Raw genomic sequence first — 12021 nt, forward strand, 5'->3', positions numbered from 1 at the left:
TTAGGCAAACACTTGACTTTTTTCTAGTCATCCTTCAGTATTTGTGTGTATGGCTATGAATGTGTATTGCAGTTTTGTATCCTGCTTTAGTTTAGATTATAATGTGAATTCAGTTTTGAGGTTCTTGGTTCAACATTTTGTCTTCAGAGTTTTTTATCTCAGTGTTTTGCTTTTTGGCCACAATTTCGCAACTCTTCTTTGAGCAGCCAGTTGTCGAGTTACTATGAATAAGTGAATAGCACAGGCACATTACATGCCTCAACCTTTTTCATCTTTACAGCTGCTCTGCCTTTGAGCTATTGGAGCAGCAGCGACAGGCTTTGAAGGGAAGGCTTGGGTTCCGGAAAAGTCTGAGGACATAGGACCCGAGCTCCGGGCCTGGGTCCGTAGGCCCATCCCTCCCTCCCTCCTAGCAAAGCAGGGATCTAGGAGGTTGAAGGTCTTTGGAAGTCCTCTTGCCCTTAAAAACATCTCCTGGTTGCTGCCTGGCCGGGATTTCCGTTAATAGAGCAGGATCTTTCATTTCATCTCAGACTCTCCTGTGGCTCCTTTCCTTGATGAGCTGATTCCTGTTGCTGAGGGAGAGCCACTGCTTGTTTTTGCCTGTCTTGCTTCTGCCACTTGCAGGCTTCATGCCCCAGGCCAGTTACCTGACCTTCTGAGCTTTGGTTACTCTTTGCAAGAGGGGGATAATATTAACCCCGACCCCATACGGCTGTCGCGGGGGTTAGATGACATCTTACAGTTAGAACACAGTGTCTACTAGCACCTAGTGAACACTCAACACATGCTAGTTATCACTGTTATTGTTACCTCATTCCTTGGTTCTTGATGCTTTATTCATGCTGGTCTTTTGTTCCTCAGAAGTGTCTCGCTCTCTGTCCACTCAGGGTCTCATCACATGCTACTCTGTCTGTATGGACTGTCCTGGCCCCAAAGTAACCACTTTGAAAACAGCGAACAGTCGGGTGCAGGCGCTGATCCCTCAGCGTGGGTGCCAGGCAGGGGTGGCTGGGGCCTGGCGCGGAGGGCTGGGGCTGGGGCTTGTCGGGCGCTGGCTTTTAGTTGTGTGACCTGGGAGGGGGTGGGCGTGCAGGGATTCTCGGTAGCGTCTGTTCACTGCAAAGTGCACAAGTATTTTAAGTATTTACTTACCAGCATCGCATACCCGTGAGAACTGGCTTACTGGTCGCGCTCTTCTCTTGGTGTGTGGGGTCTGGGGCCCTCTCCTGCTGCTGACTTGGGTGACGTGATAAAGATATCTGCCTACTGTGACAATTAAATAAGAACTTGTATAAAATAAAGCACTTGGAACCGTACATGTCGCGTTAGTGATTGTCTAATGTTGGGTGTCGTTCTGGTTACGGGGCTGTTGTTACTCGGCTTTGAGCTTAGCCCTCTGTGCTCTGTTTCGTGGTGCAGGGGCTGGGCGTCCAGAAACACATTTCTCCTCCGCTTTCAGTGAGGTTTAGCCAGTGAAGGATCTAGTGGGGACCAGGAGGCAGGCGGGGAAAGGGTGACTTGCCCCCTACTCGGGTCTCCCCTGGATGGTTCCCATTCCAGCTTCCTTCCCACTCGGAAAGCCTCCTAGTATTTCCTAGAGACACCACTGTTAGCTGGCCTGGGCCCTTCTTCCACGCGCCAGAGGTGCCAGCGGTAGCCTGGGCAGCCCCTTCCACAGAGGCCCGGGTTCCAGCTCTGCAGAGCCCCTCCAGGCTTCTGGGTTCTCACAACCTTACCCTCTTCCCTTTGTGCCTCCAGTTTGAAGGGTGGTAGGTGGTGGTTTCCTGTAGCCTTAATCTCTGTGTTACCTTAGTGTTGCCTTTTTAGTTGAACTAATTCCATATATTAAATTTTCTTTGTTAAAGAACAGTTTGGTTTCTGTCTGTCTGACTTGGTCCCAACTAATTGAACTGTTCTTGTTTTCTAAGGCTTGTGCTTGATGTCATCTTCTCTCGCTTCCCCTGGGGCCCTCTTTCCCTTCCTCACAACTTCCCTCCCTCCCTCCCTCCCTCCCTTCTCTCCATCTGCTCTGCCAGCTCGGGTACAACCAGGAGACACAAACCGCACTGCAATTTGAACAGGGAAAATTTTAAATAAAGAATTACTAACTATAACAAAGGCTTGAAATAACAGGGGATTGACTACTAAGAAGTAAAGAGAATGCCAAAGAACACAGGAATTGTAGATATAAGGAGCAGCCAGTGCCCCCAGGGCTAAGATGAGTGTCCAGGGAAGAGGCTCCCCTCCCCCAGGCCTGAGATCCAGGCCTGCTTGGAGAGGGCACGGCTGTGGCTCACTGGGTGGTGGTGAAGTCGCCGAGGGGTGGTGTTGGTGGAACTTGATGGAAATCCACCCTCTGGGGTGCAGGGGGGAGTCGTCCACAGAAATCTTCCATGACTTGAAACTGGCTTCAGAGCATCCTGAGGAAGTTCCTAGCTCCTGGACACTGCTGGTTGGTCCTGCTGTGCGAGAGCTCCTCACTGGAGAAGCTGCAGGAGATGAACGCCAGAGAAACAGGAGAAGCATGGCCAGAGGACTACCCAGAACCAGGAAGAGAAAAACTCCGCTCCCTCCAGCCCTCCAGTGCCCCTCCAGCGCCTCTACCCACGAGGCTGTACGTGCCAGCTGACAAAGGAGACCTTCAAAGGGCCCACCTTTATGTTTGCAGAGCAGGCAGCGAAGCTAAGAAGCAGTGATTGATAACTGGTGCTCAGTCAAGAGTAATTTAAATGCGGTCTGTTCACAGATGCAAAGAACTTGAGAGAACCTTTAGTTCCTAATGCATTACATTCTCACAAACACTTTGTCATTTTCTAATTTTTGCCAGTGCGGTGGTTGTGTAGTACAATCTTGTGGTTTTCCCGTGGGTTTGAGTGCTTTTTCTTTTGTGTGTGTGTGTGTGTGTGTGTGTGTGTGTGTGTGTGTGTGTGTGTGTGTATATATATATACACATATATATGTGTGTATGTATGTATGTATATATTGGGTGGGCCAAAAGGTTTCTTCGGTTTCTTCCGTACAGTGGCGGTAGTGGCACTCAGTTGTCTTTAACTTCATTCAAAACAATTTTGTTAAATTGTAGGTGACAGCTGTCATATCAGCATGCATTTAAAAAAAGTCTTATCAAAATCGGTGAATTTTTGTGTTTTAATATCGAAGATGGAAGAAAAAAAGCAACATTTTTGGCATATTATGCTTTATTCTTTCAAGAAAGGTAAAAACGCAACCGAACCGCAAAAGAAGATTTTGTGCAATGTGTGGAGAAGGTGCTTTGACTGATCAAATGTGTCAGAAGTGGTTTACGAAGTTTCATGCTGGAGATTTCTCGCTGGACGATGCTCCACAGTCGGCTAAACCAGTTGAAGTTGATAGCGATCAAATCGAGACATTAATCGAGAGCAGTGAAGGTTATATACCATGCGGGAGATAGCCGACATACTCAGAATATCCAAGTCAAGCAATGAAAATCACTTGCACCAGCTTGGTTATGTTAATTGCTTTGATGTTTGGGTTCCACATAAGTTTAAGTGGGGAAAAAAATCTTCTTGACCATACTTCCTCATGCAATTCTCTACTTAAACATAATGAAAATGTTTCAGGTTTTTTTGCCACATTGTGTGGCATGCAGAACTTTCCCAACCAGAGATCGAACCTGTGTCATCTGCATTGGAAGCGTGGAGTCTTAGCCAGTGGACCACTAGGGATGTTCAAACGTTCCATTTTTAAAACAAATTGTGATGGGCGATGAAAAGTGGATACTGTACAATAATGTGGAACGGAAGAGATCGTGGGGCAAGCGAAATGAACCACCACCAACCACACCAAAGGCTGCTCTTCATCCAAAGAAGGTGATGTGTATATGGTGGCATCGGAAGGGAGTCCTCTATTATAAGCTCCTTGTGGAAAACCAAATGATTAATTCCAACAAGTACTGCTCCCAATTAGACCAACTGAAAGCAGCACTCAACAAAAAGTATCTGGAATTAGTCAACAGAAAATGCATAATCTTCCATCAGGTTAATGGAAGAGCGCACATTTCTTTGATGATCAGGAAGAACCGTTACAGCTTGGCTGGGAAGTTCTGATTCATCTGCCATATTCACCAGACATTGCACCTTCAGATTTCCAGTTATTTAGGTCTTTACAAACTTCTCTTAATGGAAGAAATTTCAATTCCCTGGAAGACTGTAAAAGGCACCTGGAACAGTTCTTTGCTCAAAAAGCTAAAGTTTTGGGAAGATGGAATTATGAAGTTGCCTGAAAAATGGCAGAAGGTAGTGGAACAAAAGGGTGAATATGTTCAATAAAATTCTTGGTGAAAATGAAACATGTGTCTTTTATATTTACTTAAAAACCGAAGGCACTTTTTGGCCAACCCAATACATATATATATATATTCATTCTGTGGAGATTTGGACAAATGTACAAGGACATGTATCCATCACTGTAATATCATACAGAGAAGTTTCACTGCCCTAAAAATCCTCTGTGCTCCACCTGTTCACACCGCCTCCCGTGCCCCAGCCCCTGGCAACCACCAATCTTTTTACTGCCTCCATAGTTTTGCCTTTTCCAGAATGTCATAGAGTTGGAGTCATACAGTTTGTAGCCTTTTCAGATTGGCTTTTCATTTGGTAATACGCATTTAATGTTCCTTTTCATGGCTTGATGACTCATTTCTTTTTAGTGCTGAGTAATATTCCACTGTCTGGACGGACCACAGTTTATCCATCTAATGAAGGACATCTTGGTTGCTTCCAAGTTTTGGCAGTTATGAATAAAGCTGCTATAAACATTCATGTGCAGGGTTTTGTGTGGGCATAAGTTTTCAGTTACTTTGGGTAAATACCAAGGAGTGTGATTGTTGGATTGTATGCTAAGAGTATGTTTAGTTTTGTAAGAACCACCAAACTGTCTCCCAAAGTGGCTGCACCATTCTGCGTTCCCACCTGCAGTGGATGAGAGTTCCTGTTGCTCTACATCCACACCTGCATTTGTTGTCAGCATTCTGGATTTTGTCCAGTATTCTGCGGTTTTATTTGGTGAAATAGTCTAAATGTGTCCACTAGGTTGTTATTAAATCTTATTTAAATCTTCTAAATATGCTGATTGTTTTGTCTGCTTATTTTATAATTTACTGGAAAGGTGTATTATCATTGCCGAATTTAATTGTGGGTTATTCTCTTCCCTCTATACTTTTGTCAGTTTTTCTTTAATATATATTTGAGACCATGTTATTAGGTGATTCCAATTTAAAATTATACCTTTCTGTGAATTAAGTAATTCTGAAATGACTTTAAAAAAATTTCCAATAATACTTTTTGCCTTAAAGTTTATTATGTCTGGTTTTAAGTGGTTGTATGACTCCCTTTGTAGGCTGGTATTTGCCTCGTATATCTTTTCACCATTCTTTAACTTTCAATGCTTCGATAGCCTTATATTTTACATGTCTTGTTTTAAATTGTCTATTGTTAGATTTTAAAAGATCCAGTCTAAGAGCAACTGTCTTTCAATTGGAACACATATTCCAATGATATTTAATGTGATTACAGGTATATTTGTGTCTACAGTTACAAGGTTTTAAAGAAGTTAATTAATTTTGTATAAGTACATTGTTTTGGTAAGGCATTTTAATACTAACGTCCTACCCAAAGTTTCATTGTGGTGAGAGACTTTTATAGTTAAAAGAAGCAAACAAACTTCCTGTTTAATAACGTGGAGTATTTCTAACTAAGATGTATTTATTTGGTGTTTTGAAAAATTCTTTTAATCATGTATCTTTTTTGCCTTTATAAATCCTCAGCTTTTCGCTGTGGTCTGCAGTTTTTAGGCAATATTGCCTCACGGAATGAAGATTCCCAGTCTATTGTTTGGATGCATGCTTTCCCAGAACTCTTTTTGTGAGTATATTGATAGAGTTTTTCTGACTTCTGAAAAGATTGTGGTTATATCAATTCCCAAACAGGAGAAACTAACCTTTGGTAACAGAACTCAGGACAGCAGGTGCTCTTGGTGGGTAGTGGCGGGTTTAGTACTGGCTGGGAGAGGGCACGAGGTAGACTTCTGTATCTTGATCTGCGTGGTGGTCACGTAGGTATATACACATCTCATTGGGCTGTACACGTAAGGTTTATGCCCTTCATTGTATGTCAGTTTTTACTTTAAGTAAATAAAAGTTTTGGTTAAAGTAAGGAATGCTGTTAAGGACACATTTTTTATAAGAAAAAAGCCATAAAATATTGAAGTATGGGCAATGAATTAATCATGTGTTTATTAATTGAGCATTTCTTATATGCTCGGCACAATGCTATATGTTTTGGTAGGTATGGAGAAGTATAAGATGTGGATAACCAATCTGTTTATGTAGATTGATTTATGGTGTACTTTCCCTGGTGATTTGCTACTGTGTTTTGACCAGCTGTGTTCATAAGAAATGGAGCATGGAGATGAAAGGTGAGCAGGTGATGGAGGAAGGATAGGTAATAGGAAAGGCCCCATCCTGGGGCAGGAGGCCTGGCTTCTAATCCAGGTTCTGTTGCCAACCAATGGGGTAACTTTGGTGGTGGCAACAATATAAGCAGCAGAGCAGCTGTCGTTAGAATGTCCAGAGCTGGGTCTTTTCTGTATATTTCCCGTCCTTTACCCTTTGCCCTGTGGGGCAAGTGGTACTGTCCCCATTTGGACAAATGAGGGAACTGACACTTATCACTGGTAAATGGCGTAGCTGGAACCGGAACCCCATGCTGCCCTTTGGATCCGAAGCCTACACTCTTTAAATACCAGCTGCCTAAGTTCTGTGCTGCCTTCCCTGGTTGTATAGGTTTTCTGGGCTCATCTGTATGGTGTAAGGATCAGATAAACGCTAATGTTATCCCTAGCTCACTGAGCCTGTAACCGGTTCTCAAGTTCCTGCAGATAATTAGAGTTGAAGGCATAAAATCTTTACGGTTAATAATAATTGAGCTTAGGTTGGAAGGAAAGAATTGTGGAATTCAAGCTGTAGAAATAAAAATTACTTATTTTTGAGAATTCATTCCTTTCAAACATTTTGAATACCTCATCTCTGCCAGGTTCTGAGCTAGAGGAGTAGAATAAGGGTAACTTAGATATGTTCACCACTCCCCCAAAGCCCGTGCTATAAGCATGTTGTAGTGTAAGAACTGATGTATTAATAACACAGGTGAATCCAGGTGTCAGGGACACAGAGGAGAGGCCCTGAACACGGCCGTCAGAGGCGTTTACTTGGCAGTTACGTGGTGGTTTTACATTCGTTATCAAATCTGATCCTCACGGAAGCCCTCTGAGACAGGCCAGGGAGGTCTTGTTATTATATTCCACGTTTATGTCAGGAGACACACCGAAAGAGGTTACGTGACTTCACTCTATATGTGTTTGTGAGACAGATACAACCAAATTTGAATTCAGCTTTGGCAGGTACTGGCTTTGTGCCTTTGGGCAAGTAAAGTCAACACATTCTTCATCTATAATAAAGGATAAAACCTCCTCCAGAAGAGTATTATGAAGTTTAAATGAAAGAAGAAAAATCCTGCCATAGTGCATAACCCATAATGTAATTGAAACTTGATAAATTAGTGACCTTTCTAAGATCACATAGCTGATAGGTGGGTGAACCGGGAGTTATACGGAGGCTTTTGACTCCAAATTTTATTTCTTGCCAATATATCATCTTTCCCTTAAACATTCTGTCCCTCAGACTGTTAAAGAAATGTCTGTAGTCATTGAAGTATCATCTTATGCCTTTTGATTTTTTTCCTAACAAGAATGAACATTTTAATGCTTTACAAATGTAATCATTTTACCTTTTTCTTTAATCAGATGCTATTTGCTTTCTGCCTCTGACTCATAAGTGAACTGCCGCTTTTGTATTGGGTTCTCTGTGTCGTGACTAATTTTCAATTTGCTGTTTTTGCCATAAATTATGTACTTGTTTAAAAGTGTTGTAATTCTTCATTAAATCCTTAAAAATATCGTATATACTGAACTTGTTAATGGGATTATTACTATTTATGAGTTATAATCATGTTTTATCATGCTGCTAAGTTGGGCTAACACCCTGATTTCTTTATTTGGAAGGTCTTGCTTAAATCATCCAGACAAAAAAATTGTTGCCTACTCATCAATGATTTTGTTCACATCCCTTAATTCTGAAAGAATGAAGGAGCTGGAAGAAAACCTCAATATTGCGATTGATGTCATAGAAGCTCACCAGAAGCAGCCTGAATCGGAATGGCCGTGAGTATCTTGTTAGAAATGTGGCTGCTTAAACATCCTGACATCACTTTCCTGGTAGAGGTTTTAAGTAAAAGTTTGAATTATAACAATTGAACAGTAAGTTTAAGCTTAACATATGTTGAAAAACTAGGAAAAGATCCCATTTCTAGCCTTTCTTGTTTGTAAATAAATATGTGCTTCTCTGATGTCCTTTCTATTCTGACTTCTGCTTTGGATGGAGTATATTTTTGATCCTCTCCCAAGATAATTTGTTCTATTTCCCATAAAGCTGGAGTATTACTTACAGGCCCTAAATGTCTTTGTGGCATTTTATGTTTCTGATTAGTGGGACCCCACCTCCCTCATAAAATATTACCACAAAATTTCTGCATTTACAGAAATAGTAATTCTGCAAAAGAATTTAATTACAAATTTAAAGTTTATAGCTTAGAAAATATTAAGCGTGACTGAGACTCTTCTTAATATAAAGGTCTTTATCTTTGGTTCTTCCCTTGAGCAGATATAGGGTAAGAAAGTCAACACAATGAATTCTGAGTGAAAGTTGAGAATTTGCTTGTAACTTCGTGCAGCCCCTGGAATGGAAAGTATATTATATTTAGAAAAACAGTCCCAGCAACTAACATATAAAAACTCATGCATAATTGACAGCCATTTAAATGACCATTTTTGAGTTGCAAGAAAAAAATCTCCCTGTCACTGGCATTCCATCATCATTGCCTTGTGTATCTAATATTATTTGCCACCAGGATTATACACTCAATGTTATGCCATAAGGTGGTGTAGCAAAGAATTCCAGTTGTCTGTATGGATGTCCAGTCAGAAAGCTTTTTTTCTGCCTGTATTGTAAACTGTGAGAGACAGTTCTTATCCTTTAAACAGTGCCAAAGTAAAAATGCTGCTATCTTTACTCACTAGTAGATGTTTACTATTTGTTGAATGAAAGAAAGAATAAATGGGTTTTACTCCTCATTGGTTTGATCTGAAAGCAGCATGAAGAACCAGACCCTAGCTCAAGGTTTAAGTTCACCCGAACTTCTTTCCAGAGAGGCTGCCGGAGCAGAAGTACCTGGGGAGCATCCCAGGAGGCATCACAGAAGTCAGGAAACTGAGCATTTGTTTTGATTTTTAGGTGAATGAGGAACCTTAACTAAGGCACTGAACTTCTGTGGGCCTCTTCTTCCTTATTTCTAAAATGAAAGAATTGATTTAGGTTAGAAGTTTCCAGACTTCTGAATTTCGTGTCCCATATGTTATTTTAAAGGCATGTGGACATGGTTACAAACTCACTGGAATGGTTGGTTTGGCACAAGGACTGTTGGGTAGCGACACTGCCTGTCTTGCTGTCTACCTGTCTGAGCTTGAATGGCAGTACCTTAAGATGTCATTCTTGCCCTTTCCTCTGATGACTTTACCTTTTTAATTATATTTGGTTAAAGCGAACGAGCCAGTATTCAGTTCTGGTGACTTTTAAAGCATATGGTTTTGCATTTGACTGGTTACCTGGTGAGCACAAGCTTGACGTCATTGCCAATCAGTACTTATCTGAATAACTCAAAAGTGCAAAGGAATGCTTAGGAGACTTACCTGGAAAATGAATAGTCCATCTGCACCTCTGTGGGTACCCAGAGTTTTTCCTGGGTTGATCCTGCACATCTGGGAGCTGCCTGTCTGTACTTCCCTGGTTTGGGGCCTGGCTTACACTGAGGAGTAGTGCCCAAGTGGCTTTGCTCTATCTTATTGAGGGCCCACCGTGAGACATTGCTGAGAGCACTGCCCGCCGTGTCACAAGACAAGGGGCTCTGGTTTCTCTGCAAAGACTAATTGCCCTTTTCATGAGGGATCTGATTTGCTTTTATCTTGGAAAACCCGTGGATTAGAAACTATTCCTGCTTTGTGCAGGCTTCTAGGAAATTCAGAAAACATGCAGATGCTTGCTTCAAACATTAATTAATTAATTCAGTAATTATTGATGGAGTTCTTGAAGTGTACCAGGTACTGTTCATGGCACTGGAGATTCAAAATTAATAAGACGTTACGTTTTAGTGAGAGACAGATAATGAACCTAAAACCCCAAATAAATGTATAACAAATATCAGATAAATTGGAAGAAAAATACACAGAATGTGTACTAAACTGTCCCTTAGAATGGTACTTGACTCATAGTAAACGCTGTATAGTATTAGCTAGTATTTTATTAGTAGTAATACAAACATGATTGGTACAGAAGACAGACAGTGGAAAAAACAAGAATCAATGTTGGATCTTTTTTTTCTGGGGGGGGGCCATGGCATGCGGGACCCCTGCAGTGGAAGCATGGGGTCCTAACCACTGGACCGCCAGGGAATTCCCATGTTGAATGGTTTTTTTTTTCTTTTTTTGCCATAAGCGGGCCTCTCACTGTTGTGGCCTCTCCTGTTGTGGAGCGCAGGCTCAGGGGCCATGGCTTATGGGCCTAGCCGCTCTGGGGCACGTGGGATCTTCCCGGATCGGGGCACGAACCCGTGTCCCCTGCATCGGCAGGCGGACTCTCAACCACTGCGCCACCAGGGAAGCCCCTGAATCTTGATTAAGTACTCTGGTGAGGTGAGGTGACGCAGAGTAACTTTGTGCTACTTTAAAATTTGGAGGTCAAGGAAACCTTTCCCGAGTTGGTGACATTTGAACCGAGAACTGGGTAGCCAATCATTGGAAGATCTGTGGGTAAAGGTGGAGACAGATTGGGAAGAACAGTCCCAGCAGTGAATACACAGGGTGCAAAGACCCCAAGGCAGAGGCCTCTGTCGCAGGACTAGGGAGACCAGGGTTTGGACAGTGTAGTGGGTGAAGGGGTACCTGGAGGCCAGTGATGTGGGGCTTTGTGAACCAGGAAAAGGCGATCGTTTTCCTCTTTGCCATGAGAGGCGATTGGGGAGTTTTAAGCAGTGTATGGAACGACCTGGTCTGTGTTAGTTAGTTAGTTATACATACTTATTTATTTTTGGCTGCGTTGGGTCTTTGTTGCGGTGCGCAGGTGTCTCATTGCGGTGGCTTCTCTTGCTACGGAGCACGGGCTGTAGGCGCGTGGGCTTCAGTAGTTGTGGCGCACGGGCTCAGTAGTTGTGGCTCGTGGGCTCTAGAGCTCAGGCTCGGTAGTTGTGGCGCACAGACTTAGTTGCTCTGCAGTATGTGGGATCTTCCCTGACCAGGGCTTGAATCCATGTGCCCTGCACTGGCAGACGGATTCTTAACCACTGAGCCACCAGGGAAGTCCCTGGTCTGTGTTTCGAAGTCTCCCTCTGATTGCTGGACTGAGGTTGAGCTGTGGGGAGGGGCGAGGGAGGAATGGAGGCTGGGCTGCTTGTTAGGAGGCAGTTGTAGTTGTCAGGAGGCCAGGGTGGCTTAGATGAGGGTCGTCGCAGTGGGATGAAGAGAGATGAATAGATTGCGTGTGCTCTGCAGGCGGAGCTGGTGAGGCTTATTATGGATTCGATTTTGGGGGTGAGGTGGGAGAGAGGAAGGCAAGGGTGGGAGCTGGGTTTTTGGCTCGTTTGAGTGAGGTGGGTGGAACAGTTTGGGGTGGGGCTAGGGGACATCAGGAGTTCGTTTTGACTGCGTTAAGTTTGAGGTGCCTTCTCTACATCTGAGTGGAGCTGTCCTGTGGCCTTGTTGACACGTATGTCATCCTGCATATGGGCAAGTATGATTGTAGGATAAATTCACGATTCGCAGTTACTCGCAGAGAATGTGCTTTTATAATTTTGACAGACACTTCCAAGTTGTCCTTCA

The 12021-nt window shown here is 42.9% G+C and overlaps 1 protein-coding gene across 2 annotated transcripts in view; it reads left to right on the forward strand.

Annotated features, from left to right (window-relative positions):
- The window catches only part of ATXN10 (ataxin 10), a 153283-nt gene that overhangs the window by 31894 nt on the left and 109368 nt on the right, over nt 1-12021 (forward strand). For both annotated transcript variants that reach the window (XM_004279588.4, XM_033405244.2), the window contains exons 4-5: nt 5807-5903; nt 8098-8256. In XM_004279588.4, coding sequence (XP_004279636.1) covers nt 5807-5903; nt 8098-8256 — 256 coding nt within the window. The remainder of the gene's footprint in view (nt 1-5806; nt 5904-8097; nt 8257-12021) is intronic.

Source organism: Orcinus orca, chromosome 11 (genome assembly GCF_937001465.1).
Source record: "Orcinus orca chromosome 11, mOrcOrc1.1, whole genome shotgun sequence".
Lineage (NCBI taxonomy): Eukaryota > Metazoa > Chordata > Mammalia > Artiodactyla > Delphinidae > Orcinus > Orcinus orca.